The sequence below is a fragment of the Bicyclus anynana genome, chromosome 19 (genome assembly GCF_947172395.1).
Source record: "Bicyclus anynana chromosome 19, ilBicAnyn1.1, whole genome shotgun sequence".
Lineage (NCBI taxonomy): Eukaryota > Metazoa > Arthropoda > Insecta > Lepidoptera > Nymphalidae > Bicyclus > Bicyclus anynana.
The window spans coordinates 3,895,633-3,915,801 of record NC_069101.1 but is presented as its reverse complement, the minus strand read 5'-3'; the positions used below and the strand labels follow the sequence as shown (position 1 = coordinate 3,915,801).

At 34.9% G+C, this 20,169-nt stretch overlaps 1 protein-coding gene across 1 annotated transcript; it reads left to right on the top strand.

Annotated features, from left to right (window-relative positions):
* Positions 1-1,579: 1,579 nt before the first annotated feature.
* Positions 1,580-13,857, top strand: LOC112052297 (actin-related protein 2/3 complex subunit 2). The gene is made up of 9 exons (XM_052887303.1): positions 1,580-1,789; positions 4,057-4,150; positions 5,154-5,253; positions 8,005-8,191; positions 9,104-9,239; positions 11,167-11,251; positions 12,320-12,420; positions 12,902-13,008; positions 13,450-13,857. Exons 1-9 carry the CDS (start codon positions 1,716-1,718, stop codon positions 13,475-13,477), a joined length of 912 nt encoding a protein of 303 aa, XP_052743263.1. The 5' UTR covers positions 1,580-1,715; the 3' UTR covers positions 13,478-13,857.
* Positions 13,858-20,169: the final 6,312 nt, after the last annotated feature.

Sequence of the window (20,169 nt, the reverse complement as noted above, 5' to 3'; positions counted from 1 at the left end):
TTTACTCTATAAACCACAGAGAGAATATCACAGTCCACAGACGACCAATCATGCCCATGGCACTTAGAAGAACGTGAAATCTTTATGAAGCAGCGCCATCTACATCCCAGATTTAAGATTCCACGATAGTAAGTTTAATCACTGGTGTGTATGTAATAAAGTGTTTTTAGAGATTCAATAGGTACAAATACGGAAAAAAATCAGAAAAAAAAAGAATTATTTATCATTTTATTTAATTTTGACGCGTAATAGAAAAAAGAGATTTTTAAAGAAAGACAGTAAGTGCACATTAATTCCACACAGTCATTTGGCCTAGTGATGTACAAAGGTAAGATCTAATAATCCTGAGCTCGAGCCCGGGGCAACAATAGAAAACCTTTTTTTCTTTTTGTTTTTCTCAATTGGTGTCTTCAACTATTATAAAATCAAAAAAAAATCTCCTTTACAAATACAAAAAATATGCATTTTTTTTCATATTGATCATCATCATCATCATCATCATCATCATCAGGTGCCCTCTTCAAACTGAAGTTTGGCGGTCAGATGGAGAAAACTTTTCCGATCACTTGACATAATTTTCAGCTGGCTGTAATTACTCTTGGTCCACTCCTTAATATCGTCCACCCATTTACGTCTCTGCCGTCCTTGTGCCCTTTTTCCGACTATCTTGCCTTCTAGAATCAACCTAGGAAACTCGTAGAGGGGTCCTCTTTGCAGATGTCCAAAAAATGCAACTTTCCGCCTCATTATAGTTCGTAGTCATAAGCTCGCGTTTGCAGTTTGCTCTCTCCAGCACTTGAGCATTTGAGACAAAGTGATTCCAAGAGATTTTCATCATTTTCCTTAATCCCCACATCTCAATTGCTTGCAAACGTCGACAACAGTCCTTTTTCAGGACCCTTGTTTCACAGCCATATAAAAGAGTGGACCAAACGTATCATTTTAAAACGCGATATCTTGTCGGAAATGAAATTTTGGGATCGCATAGTACTTTGGACATTTTACTAAAAGAAGTTTTTCCTTGTCCGATTCTACATTTTATTTCTTCGAGATGGTCCAAATCTGAAGTTAAATATCGCCCTAAATATTTAAATTTATGAGCAGCTGCAACCTCTAAACCACGTAGGTATGTTATACCAAAACTACTGTAGCTAGTAACTAGATGGCGCTATCACAGGCGTTCCGAAAAAGTTACAGTGGCCTATCTATCTCCAATAATACACTGTAATCTTTGCAACAAATGAAGGAGATAATGTAGGTACTCTGTGAAGGAAATCATACCCACAGATATCCACAGATCTCAAATCCCTCAAATGAAGTTGTAAACTAAACGTTATTATGTTCCTTGATACAGACAGAGTATTAATTTGATTTGACAGTTGACATTTTTGATTTAGCGTTTTGTAACAGATAACAGATATTTTAAAATATTTTATTGCAATTAACTAAAAATAAATTTCAGAATCAAATTAGGAAAATTCTACTCGTTTTTAATAACCTTTGAGGATTTTGGTATTTTCCGATTAAGTGATAAAAATCGTCTATGGTCAAATGTCCAACATTTCATTCATTGATGCTTCGTTTTCTTTCTCTGTCGTTTAGATACCTAATGTACGGGCGGTCATCGTTGAAGATATCCGTATAAATTATTAAATGAAGGTGCTATAATAAGTGTTGATTTTATGCTAAAACTGTAGGTTATAAATTGTTAAATAATGATCTTGCTGGAGATCAATAATAGAATTATAGAAGAAACATTAACAGTTAAATATAAAAATGCACTGGCGCGGTGAGTACGTTACGCTTAGAAAGTTTACCAGTTTTTATAACGACTGCGATCTCTATTGGCTCTGCGGCTCATATACGTGATAATTACCGCAATTAGAACTTATATAAAGAATAATAATATACGAAAGATGTTCATAACCCCATATCTAAATTGTGAAGGAAAGTTGTCAAATGTCAAATGGTGTTCTCTCAGGGTGGGCCCACGTTGGCCGCGGATTAGGCAGGAGGCGAGTTATATCGGCATTATGTCCGTGTATTCATGGTTCAGTTTCCCCAAAGCATGGGTGTACCGTGACGTGATAACTGATACGGTCTATATCAGCGCAGATGAGTCATGTCCCTTGTTTGTCATTTGCGCTTGCGGAAACAATCCATAAATTGTTTTTGGATTCTTTGGTAGTAGTAAACAATGTATTTACACGCCTTTAACTCGTCCTGTTAGTATGTGTGGGTCAAATATTGGAGGCTAAATTTGAACCACTTGCTGAAATTCTGTTGGACTCATATTTGGTGTACTTGCATATCTTTGCTAACCAATTCCATGGAGCTGATCTGACGATGAAGTCAGAAGGCATAAGAACTATAGTAGTAAAGAAGATAAACCCCTCAACTCATGGGTTGTTCTGTATACATACCATAAAATGTTTTTGGATTCTTTGACTACTAAACAATATTGTATTTATTAGCATTTATTTAATTTGCTAAATTAAAACCGCTTCTTGTAATTGTTTTTATTTATTATTATCATTTATTAATTATTCTAATTCTATCATTAATACATGAATCATGAATTTGAGCCTCACCAAAGTGCTACATTATCAGCAAAATCTTTGGTCTAGGCAAGAGTAAACCATCTTTCATGGTTGGATTTACTTTACTATTTACCAGGGAAATTTAATTTACAAAATGGGTCTCTTTTGGCTTTATTCAAACCCTGCTTTTATTAAAAAGAATATTCATTATTAATATAACTATTCATTAATATAAGTTTTATTCATTAATTACAATCTAGATCACACTAATACAATGTTATTAAATAAAAAAGAAAATATCAGTTCAAAAAAAAAATGTATATGTGTACGTTTTGTAACATATTGGTTCATTGACATCAGTCAGCCCCCCAAAGTCAATCAATTTGATTATTACCAGACTCTTGATTGGCTGGGAGCCTTCCAATAGTGGGTCACAGGAAATGAGTAACAAGCACCTTTCATTGCAAATTGAATGTTGGTATTGTAATCAAACCTTTTTTTTATTACCATAGAGATGGACTATCATGGAAAACCAAAGGCTATAGGAACTATTTAACTAAACCTGATAAATCCATTAAGTTTGGGCTCTTTTCTTTGCAAACACTTTGTAGGCCTAAAATATGCACCACAACTTATCTCAAGTAATGTCTACCAATAGTAATGTAATTGGAAAAAATTCTCTTTAGGACTATCATTGCATTGGAATAAGAAAGCTGGGAGTGGGACAGTTACGGCACTTTTGGTCATAAATATGTAATTTTTTTCTTTATAAGATATGTTGTTGATGATCTACTAGTGTTATATAGAACAATTTTTTTATAGAATAGACTAATAAAAGAAAGAATAATACAGAGAAAAAGTTAATAGACCAAGCAATAGCTGAGCTGATTGGTACATTAACCAATTGTAATATTGACAGTTTTTGTCTTGTTATATATGACTGTTGATTGTGTAATATACTGTATAATAAGTGTATATATGTAACAGTAGATTAAAATTCAGCGAATGTTAATTAAAAACACATTAACAAAGAAGTGGAACAATGGATAACAAAAGTTTGCTGCCATTTCTTAATCAATCTCAAAATTTAATATCATCAGTGTAGGACACCAATAGTCTCGGATATAAAAAAATAACCTTGACCGCAAACTTGATGATGTGTTGGAAGCTTTCTTAGATGAAAGATAAACTTTAGTCTATAGCTAGACTCAACCCAAGACGCAAATCAAATAGCTGAATCTAAATTTAGCTAATTGTTAGACCAAAAAGTCAGTAATATTTTTTCAAATTTTTGTTATGCAATGTGTTCTAAGTTAGAGTGCACTTACCTAGTTGGAATAATGGGATAAAATATAGCCTATACTATCAGTAGATATATCTCTTTCTAATTGGTATAGATTTTAAATCTGTCAACTTTTTACTTTTTGAGTTAAATCATGACAGAAAAAAAACACAACTTTATAATATTATCTTATATTTAAGTAGATATAGTAATGGAAATCCATTTTTTTTTCAGTTTAAAGCCAGAGTCTATAGATGTGACACTTGCAGACTTTGACGGAGTGCTCTTTCATATATCCAATGTAAATGGGGATAAAACCAAAGTTAGGGTAAGTCAAGTGCAACTTAGTAATTGTATGAGTCACTGATAAACAGTGTACTTTTGACCGAAACTGTTTCATTTAATTAATGCATTTAAATATGTCCTTTAACTAATAGCTATAGGCTTTACCTTTTATAGTTATATCATACAAATTATTAATCTAGCACTATTAAAAACCAGGGAGTGCTGGATTATTATTGGTATGTCCTGATTACTGGATTAAAGATGACATTTTTATTTATTCATAATTATCAGATCATTTTTAATGGCCAGGCTAGAGCCTCCTTCTTTTTTAACCCTCTAAAAACTGGAACCCTTGTAAGTTTTAATTAAATCATGACAACTTGACATTTCAAAAGTAAAACTTGTGAAGTAAGAAATAAATTAATTCTGAAATTATAGAAGGACTTCATTGGCGTGAAATTTAATTTTTCACAAATCCTTAGGGAACCATGGATTTTTCTAAGATGAAAAGTAGCCTATGTTAATCCAGATAAAATGTATTTCCATTCAGATTTTCAGTCAAATTGGTTTAAAATTGACATAGTTTCATACAAGCTTTCATCCCCTATTTTATCCCCATGGGGGTAGAATTGATCAAAATCCTTTCATAGCGGATGCCTACGTAATAACATCTACCTGCATGCCAAATTTCAGTCTGATCTGTCGTGGTTTGGGCTGTGTGATAAATTTTTGTTTTACTTAATTCAGGGTTAGCCTAATCTATCTGAGGAAACTATATTAAAACTGACCATTGAATCCCACTGTCCATTTTCTTAAATCAATTAAGTAGTCTATATGTTACTCTAGATAACAAAAGCTAACTATTGTTTTTGGCTAAAAATAGAAAACACACAAAGATTCTCCATTTTTGTTACAAGTAAGCATTCTATAATTTTTTTTTAAAACAATAAGACCAATTTTGTTAATTTATATTAATTAATGACACTCACTTTTAATAAAAAAAAAATTAATGACATAATTAAATTTTATTATTTTGTATTTTCCAGGTTAGTATATCACTGAAGTTTTACAAGCAGTTAGAGGAACATGGCGCAGATGAACTGCTCAAAAGGGTATACGGCCCTCTGCTCACTGAACCAGAGTCTGGTGAGTATATTTACTATTCAAATTAAATAATGAAACAAGTATTACTACTACTATGAAACACATTATCAATATTTCTCTTTGCCCTCCATTTAAGTAAACTTTGTGTATGCAAAATAATATGATAATATCTTAACGGGGCAGACGTGTTCTGGAGTGGAGACCACGTACGAGCAAACGCAGTGTAGGACGCCCTCCAGCTAGATGGTCCGACGACATCAAGAAGGGGGAAGTGGCTGGATGAGGAAGGCGGAGGATCGTGTGTGGTGGCGCGCTCTCGGAAAGGCCTATGTCCAGCAGTGGACGAATACAGGCTGTTGATTGATTGATTGAATATCTTAACTGTATATATCTATAGCCTCAATAGCTCAACGGTAAGAGCGGTCAGACTCATCACCGAGGGATGGTGGTTCGATCCCTGCCATGTTGGTCTATTGTCGTACCCACTTCTAGCACAGTCTTTCCCGACTTATTGGAGGGAAATATTGGTCAAAATTAGAAACATATGGCAAATATGGCTTATTTAAAAAAAAAAGACTGTGTGTAAGTTATTGAAGCTATTGAATAAATAAAAAAAAAATCTAACAATTTCAGATTCCTATGTTGGGTCACTTAATCACAAGTGCAAGTGTAAATTTACAGAAATTAAGACATGAAATATTATGCCAGTAACATTGATAAATGTATGAACAGTAAACTAAATTATAGCTCATATTGCTCAAGTGGTAATCAGAGTGAAAAGTGATATGGTTCATGAAACACACTTGCTTTGTTTATAATTGCTAGTTTTTTCTAAGAATTTCCATTGTAATGTCATCATTATCATCATCTATTCTCGTCATCCTGTCTCCTAGAGGAGAAGGGGATTTGGAGTTTTGACCCACCACTCTCCAATGTGCCATGATGGGTTTATAATGTGTAGTGGTATGTGGTGTTTAACTTTGTAAATATAACTTCAGATTCTGATGATATTCTTATATAATCAGAAGTTCAATGATCATCAGGTTCAACAGCTGAATTAATCAGTAGGCCTAGGATTTTCCACAAGATAATAGGGATGATGACTAGGTTTGAATTTGAATATATTACGCCCGCAACTTCGTCCGCGTGGAATTTAGTTTTTCACAAATCCCTCGGGAACTATGGATTTTTCCGGGATAAAAACTAGCCTATGTATTAATCCATGCTATAATATATCTCAATACCAGCTAATTCGGTTCAGTAGTCGAGGCGTGAAAGAGCAACAAATATTCATATTATCAAAATCATCAGTTTTTGCAAATCTCGGAAAACCATGGATTTTTTCGGAATAAAAAGCAGCGTATATGTTAATCCAGAGTAAAATCTATTTCCATTCCGAATTTCAGCCAAATCGCTTCAGTAGTAGCGGCGTTAAAGAGTAACAAACATCCAAACAAACTTTTTTTTTAACTGAGAATATTTTTCTAAAAAAACCTCATTATTTCATGTTGATTTAGGATTTGAACCTAGGCCCTCGTGATCCGACGCCACATAGGCTAATCACTGGAACAACGAGGCATTTTACAATGAATTAGGTGTCAACATTTTAAGTTTACAAATAAAATACGCACAGTATTGTTGTTTATCTATTGTAACTGAATAGTAACTGATAAGATTAAAACATGGACTTTAAAGTGACACCCAGATAAGATTTAAAATCAATTTTTCAGTGTTTCAACAAGTGTTGATTGATGAATGAATATTTGTAACTCTACTCAAGCAATTTTACACTTTTGTAAATTAAAAATGTATGCGAAATGATGAGTGGTTGAATATTGTTAATGAATTCACATATTTTACTGTTTTGTTTCTATTTCGAGTCTTTGTCTGCTTTTATTATTATACTAGTGGACACCCGCGACTTCGTCCGCCGTTAGACCTCTTTAATCCAGCCCTTACAGTAGTATCGCTGTGGTAAAATGGACTAACTTCTCACGTTTTCCCAACATTTCCCTTCACTGCTCTGCTCCTATTGATCGTAGTGTGATGAAAAGTATACTATAGCCTGCCCAGGAGTATTAAGAATAATTGTACCAGGTTTCGTTAAAATCCGTCGAGTAGTTTTTGTTTCTATAACGAACATATAGACAGATGAAATTTTTACTGATTGCGTTTTTGGCATCAGTATCGATCACTAATCACCCCGTAATAGTTATTTTAGAAATATATTTCATGTACAGAATTGTCTCTCTACAGATTTATTACTAGTACAGATTTTCAGAATAAAATTTAAGTATTATTAAAAACTAGCTGACGCCGCGCGGTTTCACCCGCGTGGTTCCCGTTCCCGTAAGAATACGGGGATAATATATAGCCTATAGCCTTCCTGAATAAATGGGCTATCTAACACTGAAAGAATTTTTCAAATCGGATCAGTAGTTCCTGAGATTAGTGCGTTCAATCAAACAAACAAACAAACAAACAAACAAACAAACAAACAAACAAACAAACGCTTCAGCTTTATAATATTAGTATAGATGTTGTATTAATTCAGACCATGAAAGTGTCCCAAATTGTATTTTATTTTGTAGCATCTTCATGGTAATTAAATGAAACTAAATAGTTTCATTTTGTTTACCATTTAAAAGTTACAATAATTTCATTTATCACTGACCAAACTAATGAATATCTTGTGTTGTTACTTCATAATAAAAAAAAAATATTGGTGTGCCAAAAAATTTTGTGCAGCTTGCTTATAAACTTTTTACTGATGTTTTTTTTTTTTTGTAACAGGCTACAATGTGTCAGTCCTGCTGGACATGGAGACCATCCCCGAGGACTGGGAGGCGGTCGTCAAGAAGGTGGGACTGCTGAAGAGGAACTGCTTCGCGTCAGTGTTCGAGCGATACTTCCGACTGCAAGAGGACGGTGACGTGGGTCACAAGAGAGCCGTCATCAACTACCGTCAAGATGAGACCTTGTTAGTATGATAATTCAATAATAATTATAAATTAAATAACTAAAAGACACGTTTTTAGCACACACTAATTTTCGTATTCCTGACAGCAAACCCTGTCATTTGATACCCATATCATAGGGGTGGATTTCAAACAGCCAGACCGCCACCTCGAGGAGGCCGCCATATTGGATTTGTAATGACGTTTCTTAGCTAGTTATTTATTGTCATCAGAACTCAGAGCGTGTGCGTGCTGTGAGCTTATTTGAGAAATTCCTTAATTCTTTACGTGTGTAAAGTCTGTCAACCCACATTGAGACAGTGTGGTGGACTATTAGCCTAACTCCTCTCATTCTGAGACTAGTTAGGCTAATAGTCTCTTGTGCTCAACAGTGAGCCGGATATGGGTTGTTAATGAGGATGATGAGGACGATAACGATGATGATGATGACGACATCATTATATAGAATGTCAATTTTGCATATGTCAACAAACATAACAAGTCACAGTTAGAGCCCCCGCTCACTTACAACTTTTAGTTGGCTGACTGAAGCGGCTGATTAAAGAACAGGTATAGCGAGGTATGACAGCCCGCACATCTGTCCAACTAAATCATCCAACTAAATCATGTACAATTAAAAAGTCGTCCAACTATCGGCCAACTAAAAATGGTCAGTGAGCGTATTGCCTTCATATAATTATGTTTTCTTTTAATACACTGTCATATTACATGTTGAGTTTTTCTCAATTAGACTATAACAAAAAGATACCCTATGTTGCCCTATCTGCATGTATTTTGTTACCTATGTTAACAAATTCATTTATCAATTGTCAACCAATATTAAGAATTCTTTTTAGTTACTTACTTACTTTACTGTAGATATTTTTTAATTAGAACATTCGACTTGTGGGCTGATGTAAACGTGGTTGTTTCAGATACGTAGAAGCGCAGGAGGACCGCGTGACGGTGGTGTTCTCGACGGTGTTCCGTCACGAGGACGACGTGGTGATCGGCAAGGTGTTCATGCAGGAGCTGAAGGAGGGCCGGAGAGCCTCGCACACCGCACCCCAGGTAATAAACGATGCCAACTGAAAGTTGTATCATATGTTAGATTAGATCTCGACTACTGGAGGTCGATTCTTGTTCTTTATACACGTCGATGTAATATTGGCCTATAACAAGTTATAATACAATTTGAACTTTATTTTTATGGGATGCCAATAACAGCGACGTTGCCATGGAAACAAGCGATGTCCCATCGCTGTAACTATACTGAAGCCATTCTCGAGGAGTACTGTTTACTAACAAACAAATTAGAAATGAGGGTAGAAAACGCAAGTCATTACATAACTTTTTTATTTTAAATTATGTATTGTTGTATTATAAAATATTATTCAAAATATATTAACTATATCTAATTGTTATAAGCTTATTAATCAAATTTATTTTCATTAATTTAAAAACAGGTTAATAATAATTATTATTAGGTGTGAAATGACTAGCGATTTATACCGTCATTTTTAATTTGTTTGTTGGTAAACAGTACTCCTTGAGTATGGCTTTAGTATATACAGAATGCAGGGGCTGATAAGCAGCGCCGGATTAGTTATAGGGCGGTAGGTAGTATTTGCTACAGGCCCCGAGTTCAGATGAAAAAAAAATGAAGGTGAATTTTGGTGGGCAATATGGACAATTTTTTTTTTTTTTTGCAAACTGCATAGTGTGAATCATCAAATAAAAAACCTTCTTATGAGGGTCATTTTAAAATAAAAAGCTTTTGAATTCAAGGAAATATACTCGTACTGGTACTGTTGAAGCTTGATTTGAACCTAAAATTTGAAAAAAAAAATACAGAATACAGATTCCTATGTGTAGATTTCAGGAAAATCTAAACCTTCAAATTTTTAAATATGAAGGTCACTTTTGGGGGGGAAAACAAATTAGAATTTGTTTTTTTTTAACTAAAAGGACCCCTGGCACTGCTGATAAGTAGATACAGGTTGTAAGAGATATGAGTTTACTCTATCCATAAATCTGACTGGTTTATACACTGCTTTCTACTTGAACACTGCTTGTGTTTGTATTTATTCTTACAAGCTTTTATTCACTTGCATTAGCCTTGGAAGTTAAATTGGATGGATTTTCTTGACAATTCCACTGTTCGATTGGACTGACATTTAATAATAACAATAATCGTTTATTTTAGATTCAGAATCCATAGATTGTTAGTATGTTAGTAACATTTTTACCTTACTTATGAAATTAAATTTGTATTGTTAGTAACATGGGAATTTTATTATATTTTTACAATTAATCATCTACGCCCTATAGCTACTTTCACACAACGGCCTAGCATCGGGCTGATGGGCCTAGCAGCCAATACTCCTATGATGCCATTGCTGCTAGCACGTATTCTCTATTGAAGAGACACCGCTTTTTAAGCCTTATTGCAAAAAAGTCATTTGTGTCGCGTCTGCGAACATTTTTGAGGTTTTTGAGTTATATCAAGATGGCGCCCCTAAAGAAACTATGACATGTCAATTGACGGCAAAAGTCAAAACGACTACTGCATTGAAAACGTCATCAATCCGCCATAATTACCCATATTAGTGTTGCATTTCTTGGGAGAGAATGTATATTATTTCGAAAGAATTAAAGTAAATTCGTAGATTTGTATAATCAAAAATAGTTATAAAATATTTTATTTAATTTCCGCCAATGACTGATCCTGGGCTCCATACAATTTTGGACCATCTCCTTTGATAAGTTTGCATATCTTTCAAAGACTAAGCAATTCCATGAAACTTTCTGGTAAAGTAGCTGGAGGATGGCCATAGGAACTCCTCAAATAAACCAGATAAACCCATTGTGTTTGGACTCATTTGTCTTGGCTGCTTAAAAGAAGAATAAAAACTTGTATACTTATATGTAGTTTGTTGTTGAGCATATTAGGGTTATAGTATATTATATATTTCAGCATAGACCCTGTTGTCCCCAGGTTTTGTTCTCTCACAAAGAGCCGCCTTTAGAACTTTTGGACACTGACGCCAAAGTTGGTGAAAATATCAGTTACGTCACATTCGGTAAGTGAACCAAAAAGTATTTAATGTTAATTTACTGTTAATGTCGTATTTCTCATGGTTGAAAATCTTTTTCAATCAGATACTTATTTTAAACCACCATTAATTGTTTTATTTTTACATAATATTGTAACACCATCTAAAGCCAAACTCTCATGTGGAGAACTTATATTGGAGATGCCATAAAGATTCTTTGTTTGAAAATCAAACATATAGATAGTTTAGTTCGCCAACCACACAACGCATTGTTGATGAATGAGACAAATATTTTAGCAATCCATGGATTCACCGTGCGGGTGCCGGGTCCATCGCGTGGTAGAGAGAAAAACTCCGAGCTGGACTTGTGACCAATGGATGTAGGGTTAAGGAATTCCTCGACAAGCGATTAACACTCCCCTTCTCCGCTCGTGTTGTTCTTCCTGCCTAGCCAAATTTGCTAGTATCCTACTAGAGCAGCTTTGGATACCCATTCTAATAAAAAACTTGCTACAGTACGAAAGAAATCTTTAAGCAAGTAATAGAGAGATTTTGCTGGTAATCCTCTCACACCTACTTCTACAGCGTACAGACTAATAGCCATTTTTAGTCAGTTCATTTGTTAGGTTATAATATTTATTCATTTTTATGCTGTGGTCCTTCGGAAATTTGATCTCCTATGGCACAGCAAGCTCTACAAATGCTATAAGCTTTGTTAAGTAAAAGTAGTCTGGTAATGATGTTCTTACGGTGTATACAATGTTATGGATATGGTGTTCCAGTTAACGTTTTATACTAAAGATAGGGCACTAGCGCATCAAAACTGAAGCGGACAAATGTGTATAATTGTCTTAATTTAATTTAGTCGTTTATTAAACAACGAACGTTATTCAAACTAATAATCCCTAAATATCGTCTACAATTTCGAACTGTGCGTTCAGGAAGTGTAATAACTATATAAACATAAATATATAATGGAATTTAAGACAAAATTGTGCATGTGTGCGTTCAGTGGAGTCGCTAAATTCGGATCACATTTTGCGGTGATTTTGTAGGCACTTAACCTATCTATAATATAAATATCATTGGTTCCAGTGCTGTTCCCGCGACACACGTGCGCGGCGGCGCGCGACAACACCATCGACCTGCTGCACATGTTCCGCGACTACCTCCACTATCACATCAAGTGTTCCAAGGTAAACTAATGACGACTATCGATATCATCATCATCTTCATTATCATTATTATTAACCCTTATACGGCTCACTGCTGAGTTCGAGTCTCCTCTCAGAATGAGAGGTTAGGCCAATAGTCCACCAGGCTAGCCCATTGCGGATTGGCAGACTTCACGCACGCAGAGAATTAAGAAAATTCTCTGGTATGCAGGTTTCCTCACGATGTTTTTCCTTTACTGTTTGAGACACATGATATTTAATTTATTGAAAACTAAAAAGTTGGAGGTGCATGGCCCAGAACCCACACCCTCCGAAATCAGAGGCAGAGGTCATATCCACTGGGCTATCACGGCTTAAACTATATATACTCGTACATAAATACATAACGTATGTAAACACATTGTGTATGTGCGCACTCAGTGGAGAAGCTAAATTCGGTTCACCTTTTTGTGGATTTTGTAGGCAAGTAACATATCTAAGAGTATATGATCGTTGGCTCCAGGTGTACGTGCACTCGCGCATGCGCGCCAAGGCGGGCGACCTGCTGAAGGTGCTGAACCGCGCGCGCCCGCAGCCCACCACCAGACCCACCGAGCGGAAGACCATCACGTGAGTACCACTACCATCGACAACATCATCGTCATCATCGTCGTCGTCATCATCAACGCCATCATCGTCGTCGTCATCATCATCATCATCATCATCATCATCATCGTCATCGTCATCGTCATCATCATCATCATCATCATCGTCATAATTATCATCATCATCATCGTCATCATCATCGTCATCGTCATTATCGTCGTCATCATTATCATCATCGTCATCGTCATCATCGTAATCATCATCATCCACCACCATCATCATCATCATCATCATCATCACAAACATCATTTACCACCAATTAAGAAAATCTCAATCGGCCCAGCCGGGGATAAAATCCTGGACCTCCGTCTTGTAAATCCATCGCGCATACCACTGCGCCACAGAGGCCGTCATAATATTGTTGATAATTGATATAATTATAACATGTTTGTATTTTATTCGCAGCGGAAGAACATTTGTCAGGCGAGATTGAGTGTTACGTGTCGGCGATACGTAGACGCCGAACATCGCTCCCCGCGCCGACCGCTGTCGGCCTCACTCCGACCGTCGCCACCACCCGACCGCCGTCGGCCCTACTCCGACCGTCGCCGCTACCACCACACCACACCACTATCACCACACCACCTACCACTTAACAGATACCACTCGTTACCGTGTGCGACAGAAAAGTTGAAAACGTTGGCGGCAATAGAATATACAACAGTGAGCCTTAATCTGTTAATTACTGGTGCGCCGATAATATGGGTTGATTTATCATTAAATAATGGGGATGATGACTAGGTTTGAATATATTGATTTTTATGATACATTCGGGTAAATAAGGTCAATGTTAAACAATTTATACATAAAAACCAACGAAATTTTAGAGGATATTTGAAAAATAAATGAGATAATAAAATTTCAAAAATTCATACAGTTTTAGCTTCCTTACATTAAATGTGACATTTTTTCAATAAATGAACTATAAGCATAAACGCACAAATAACAAAGATATTGGTAATTTTGTTTGAACGCCCATACAAACCTAACTAAGCAGTCAGCCGAGCAAACCGAGCCAACGACGTCACTAAATCGTGCCATTTTGTATGGGGCGTTTTTCAGGGATCCGCGGTAGCGCCGCAAATCTGACTCTTTAAATCCCTGTAGCTCCGAAAGCAATGATCGCAGATACCCTGTTACTTTTACAAAATTGCTTTACTATTGGCATACTCTTAATTTATATACAATTTAAAAAATTGTCATCATCCCTATTGTAATTATTTATTAATAAAACAAAAACCATATAAATATTATTGTTATTTCTTAAATTCGCCCAATAGAAATATCGTCGATCAAGTGTGAACAATTTTTAATTTTATACATTTATAGGCAACCAATATAAAAGTTATTTGCGCTGTAGCATGGTGCGCGTGACAGTTGCCTGTATGACGTTGACATATGTCAGTAGTTAGAAGTACTAATTCGTCTATGGCGTTACGTACTCTTAACACTTTGCTCCATTTTTTTTAAATTATATTTTATTTGTAGACTACAAAAACAAACATTCTGGTTGGGTTTATAGGTTACTAAAATTATTAATCACACTTCACACTAATATTCTTTATGCGAAAGATTGTGTTTATGTTTGTTGCTCCATAAGGCTACTAAAGCGATTTAGCTGCTGAAATTTGAAATGTTTTTTTTTCTGGATTAACAAATAGGCTACTTTTCACCCCGGAAAATCAATATTTTTCGCGGGATTTGTGAAAAACCGCTACTGATTACGAATATGGTACAGCTAAAATACTGATAATTTGTTAATCGCGGCAAATTTCAAGAAAAAAAGGTTACAGATACTGTCACCCGCACCATGCTACAGCGCACATGGTTTAGCTATTAGCGCCCGTTTCAACTTTTGTGACGTATAACGTAGATACCACTTATTACCTACCACCTACCACCTACCGGCGTGTTCATAACCGGACTCCAGTGACAGTATGTATATTTATTAAGTTTGTAAGTCCATGTTAATATTAATAAGCGGCAGGTACAGTGGCCATCACGAGATTTGAACCAAAGTGCACCACTACGCGGCCACGACCACAACCAGTGGCCACAACGACCACACTATAGCTCGGCAAATACGTTCGTATCACTGTCGATGCCGGGATAGCGATGCCCCGCGCGCACGACTTCATACTCGCGCAGTCCTTCCCTCTGCCCCGCTAGCATGACTTCACACCCAAGCTATAGTTGCAAAAATCGTAGCTTTTGCAATGGCCACGTGCTAACGAATAGTCCTGTATGTCTTGTAAAGACAAAATGACATATTGTCAACCAATAGCGCCGGACTGGAAATAACGCTCTTCCTTTCGTTACGATGAGACGCAAGAGAGAGCGATATTTCCAGTTCTGCTGCTATTGGTTTACAATAGCATTTTGTGGTTTACAGGACTATGTTATTTTCTATGACATTAGACGCATCTTGGGGCTTGATCGTGGCCATATAGTGTGCAAGCCCCTAAGTGTGGCATGTGTTTCAAATCTCGTGACGTCAGCTATAGATATTCGGTGCGAGTGGACACTTCCTCAGGAACCACAGAAGTCTTAATAACAAGATAATAGAAATGGCGTTCACTACAAAATCTAAAGGCTAGTGTCGCTAACGGATACCCTGATCTAGAATGCCGAGTGCACAAAATCTATGCAATATGAATACATTTCTTACACAATTTTGTAGCCATTTGTAATATGTTGCAGCCATTTGGTTAATTTAATTAGCTAATTGGACTCCTAGACCGCTCAATAAATGCTGACATTCAATGAAATGTAATGTAAAATAAATAGCCAAATCATTGATTGCAACTGTTAACCAGGTGTTTGGTTAGGATGACCATGTGTTCCTAACCAAACACACCAACACCTGAAAATGGGATTATAAAATTTAACAACGTGTTGACATTTAATGGTGGCCTAGGCGTCTTATTAGCTAATTTAACAAGATGGCTGCGCCATATATCCACGTCGACACATTCAAGCATTACGCCATTTCTACTTGTTACAAAGCCACTTTTTATGCCAGGAGCTCCGGACAATGTGCGTATTTCCTATAATCACAGTGTAACTAAACGTATATAGTATTGCACACTTTTTTTTTTTTAATTTATTGTTATACTTGAAACTTCGAATCGAGCTTTGTGTGTGTGTAGATTTGTGGTCGCTTACTTTACGCCCTAACTCAGCAGTAATTTAGTGAATATTTTTAAAGGAGATGTCCGAAATTGGGCCCACTTTTCAGAACATTACAGAAGTGAAAAATGTACTAAAAATCTTAGTAATAATATATACTCGTAAAATATTCGCCAACAGGGAAAATAAGCTGATTTAATTATTTTCACAATGATCCAGCTTTGCAAATGCATATTGTAGTGATTTATGTATCCTCTTTGATTGCCAGTTGTCTTTGCAAACGCTGTCTGTCAATGTTAAAGTCAATCAATGTATGAGATCAAGTATCAATCAAGTATCAATATGATAATTTGATTAAATGTGTCAAGTGAGTGTCAAATCCTTATTAAAACTGTCGTCTGTCAGTCAGTCACAGATAATGCTATGAATTTTATGTCAATGGGATACGAATTATTTGCCCACCTGTAATAAGTAATTTAACTGATTAGGCGAATATAGATTTCTTTGAAAATTGGCCTTATAAGTTCTCCTTAATGGTCCTAATTTTGGGCCAGTTTTCAGCTCTGTATCATGTGTATAATTTGGGCCCGAGTTATTTGCAATCACGATAGGTCAAAGCTTGTTTCGTCGGTTCACCTAGCACTCGTCACAAAGTACTTATCCCTTGTTTAGTCTATGCCATCTCGCGGGAAAATTATTGCCAAATATTTATGCTCAATATTGTGTACATATACACGATTGCCGAGAAATGTGCGCATTGTGACCATGTTATGTATCATATTACATTGATGTAAAACAAAACCAAAGATATACAGTTTGGATTTTAATTGATTGGAGATTTGTTTGAAGTCTAAATATATTTACTTGTACAAGTTACGAATATTTAGCTGAAAGAAAAAATATAAAAGAATGAAAATTATTGTCATTCATGTTAAAAATAATAAATAGAACAAAATATGATGAAAAAAAAATCATGACTCATAGTTATCAATAATTTTCTTTGCTATTCCAGATCAGTGGTAATTTAAAGGTTTCATACATATTAAACCAAGGATAGCTTACCTTTATCAGTACCATTCCTATTTTAATAAAAAAATATATGGCAGAATGTGCCCGTTAAAAAAACATTTTTCATATTCGATAAATAATAATAAAAATCAAATATTTATTCAAATACAAATATTTGTTAAGGTTCCCGAATTATTTTAGGATATATTGCCATTAAAAAAATATATAAAAACTTTGCAAGTAACACTTATTTATTGTTTGGACACTTTTGTACTAGGACTGTGTATCTTTGGTTTTGTATATCAACGATTTAAATTATTATTATCGATTCTCCATGCCTAACATAGATGAAATCAAATAAATAATGTTGCTGTAGTTCTTGTTGATAACAAAATTATGCTTTATATTATAAAAATATATAGTTATATTTATAGTGGAGGCATTGCAGTCGCGACTTGGGTTCCTAATTACCGTGCTCTGCCCTAGCTAGGCGCCTGTTACGTTATTATGTCCATTTATTTGTTTTTTGTACGATCTTAAATATACTCAGAGGCACAATTATCCACCCACTTTAATACACGCGATTATTATAAGAGTATACTTTAGAAAACGAAAATCGTGGTCTAGAGCCTGTACTTTATTGGCACACAGCTGACAATACAGCTTATGCTATTCTCTTTTAAAAGATTGTTTTATAAGACACACCACTTGTGCAATATTTACATAATGTTATTTTTATCGAAACTGACAAATCTATCCAAGTTTTCCTGAATTTTGAATGGGCTTTACAATCTGCTAGAGAATTTAATATCGTTTTCATTCAATATTTAACAAAGATCGAGATAAAAACTATCTCAACACCTTCCGCAAAGAGTCGTCCGAAAAGCTTCCTTTACAACCCGAATGATGGTTATCTAATTAACCACTGGCTAACACCATAGGTCCTAACGTCCCACTGAAAGTCTAAGCCAAAGTCCGAGTCTTACGGGATAGTTCTTAATATCGTATGCTTTTGTTCCTTAACTTTCAGACACGACTCTGGCTTAAATAAAATTTAACAGTCTAATTAATTACATATATGTATTTATTTCCTTAAAACGTTCCGCAGTTATTTAAAGTTTCAGCATACCGTAGTTTCCTATTCTTTCTTTGAATATATTCTTTAATTTTACTGTATAAATCGTCCAATAGGTATTTTAATATAAAATTCATTGCCATAGATTTCTTTTATAAGATTACTGTCCATAACATTTACTAAGCGTGTATAGCTCAGGGTCTGTAACCACGTTTTACATCGATTCTCATTCTACAAACGCTACCGAAGCGTTAGCGTGAGCTACAAAAATGTATGGAGATGATATTCCTCATCGATAAGTAACGTGATCAACCTATCTATCATCTATCGGATATGTCATTCCCATGCATTTAAAGCGTTAGCATTTGTAGAAAGAGAATTATTAATGTGTAAATTGGCTACATGCCGCGGTAAATGAGTGGATACTTTAGGAGCGTTCAAATCTGTCTCATACAGTTTATTAATAATAAATAATAATTAATAATATTCATTCATAGCCACATGAATGAGCAATGTAAAATTGAAAGTCATAACAGTTTGGACGTTCTGTTTTTATTTTATTAGTCTTCTTTTAATATCAATAAAAGATATTGATGATTATCTTCTCTATTGAAGTACAGAAGTTAATAACGTAACAGGTGACTATATTACACTTTAGTTTGGACCACTCCGGTGGTCGGAGCGTGTTTTTTAGCTTACGTAATTTGTTGATATAAGTTATTCAATTAACAGTCCTCATGTAGGGTAAACCATGTATTATAAAAATTTTAGTCTATTTTAGGCTAATTAGGCTAGGCGCAAACTGACACGCAGACTCGGAAAAATATAGTGAAAAATTGTCTATGATTTTAGTTTAATTTTATCATAAAATAAAAAAAAAACCACTGAGTATGAATTATGAACGTGCTCGTACAAGTTTCATTATGACTTTCTAGTTCATATTTATTAAGTTAGTGCTTTTTGCAGAAGCATAGAGTCAATCGTGCTTGTTGTGAATAGATTGAAAGTATAAAAAAAAAATTGACCATTTTAGTTTAGATCAACCCAAGGTATTTTAATAATGTATTTTTCTGTGAATTACTTGGTTTTTATATTGTTGTGTCTAGTTTAAAGATGCTTATGAGTTAAAAATTACAATATTAGACAAATAAACTTGTGTTATTAGATAAATAAAATAAAAAATGTGGTTTAAATTTGCGACAGTATGAATAAATCTGTTTTGTATAAAAAAAGTAATAAACAGGAAAATAAAAATTTAAGACGACATTACGTTGCCTGATATTTTATAGTGAAAAAAAATGGCATTCTTTCTGAGGTCTGCGTGCCGGTTTACGGTCGTGTCGGTTTTACAGGCGTGTATAAATTGTAAATCCGCGATGTGACAGGTATTCATGCACAAACTTACGAATTATTCATTGTTTAATTAAAAAAAATAAAAATAAACGCTGGTAATGTGTATTTAATTTAATAGTTATGCAATGCGAACAATACAATAAATAACCAATGGAATATATGGTGGCAAGTCGGAATAGAGCACAGTACACACTGATGGGTTTACGGTTGCGTTTGACCGCATACTTGAACGCACGTGTGATGTTCGCAGTAATTATATTTCGCGTATAAAATTTGTGACGAAATACTTTTTTCAAAATTCCCATTAGATTTGCATCTCTTCAGACTTGTCCCATACAAAATTTTAGGTAAGAAATTGCTTTGAAAATTCACTGTAATATAACACCAAAATATAATGTAATATGTGTAATGTATAAAGTTAAATGTATTTGAATGGATCTTAACATTTACTTATACTTTCGAATACGTATTTTGAAGTAAGTCTGGTTTCACACTACTGTGTTTTTGTTACAGTTTAAGGTCCGAATCGCATTTATTAGCATTGATTCACATGAAGCTGG

Bases quoted from the DNA above. Each gene is read 5' to 3' on its own strand.
- LOC112052297 (XM_052887303.1), top strand. From the start codon at position 1,716: ATGATCTTGCTGGAGATCAATAATAGAATTATAGAAGAAACATTAACA. The intron at 1,790-4,056 runs GTGAGTACGTTA...TTTTTTTTTCAG, and splicing joins TATAAAAATGCACTGGCGCG to TTTAAAGCCAGAGTCTATAG. The intron at 9,240-11,166 runs GTAATAAACGAT...TGTTGTCCCCAG, and splicing joins CCTCGCACACCGCACCCCAG to GTTTTGTTCTCTCACAAAGA.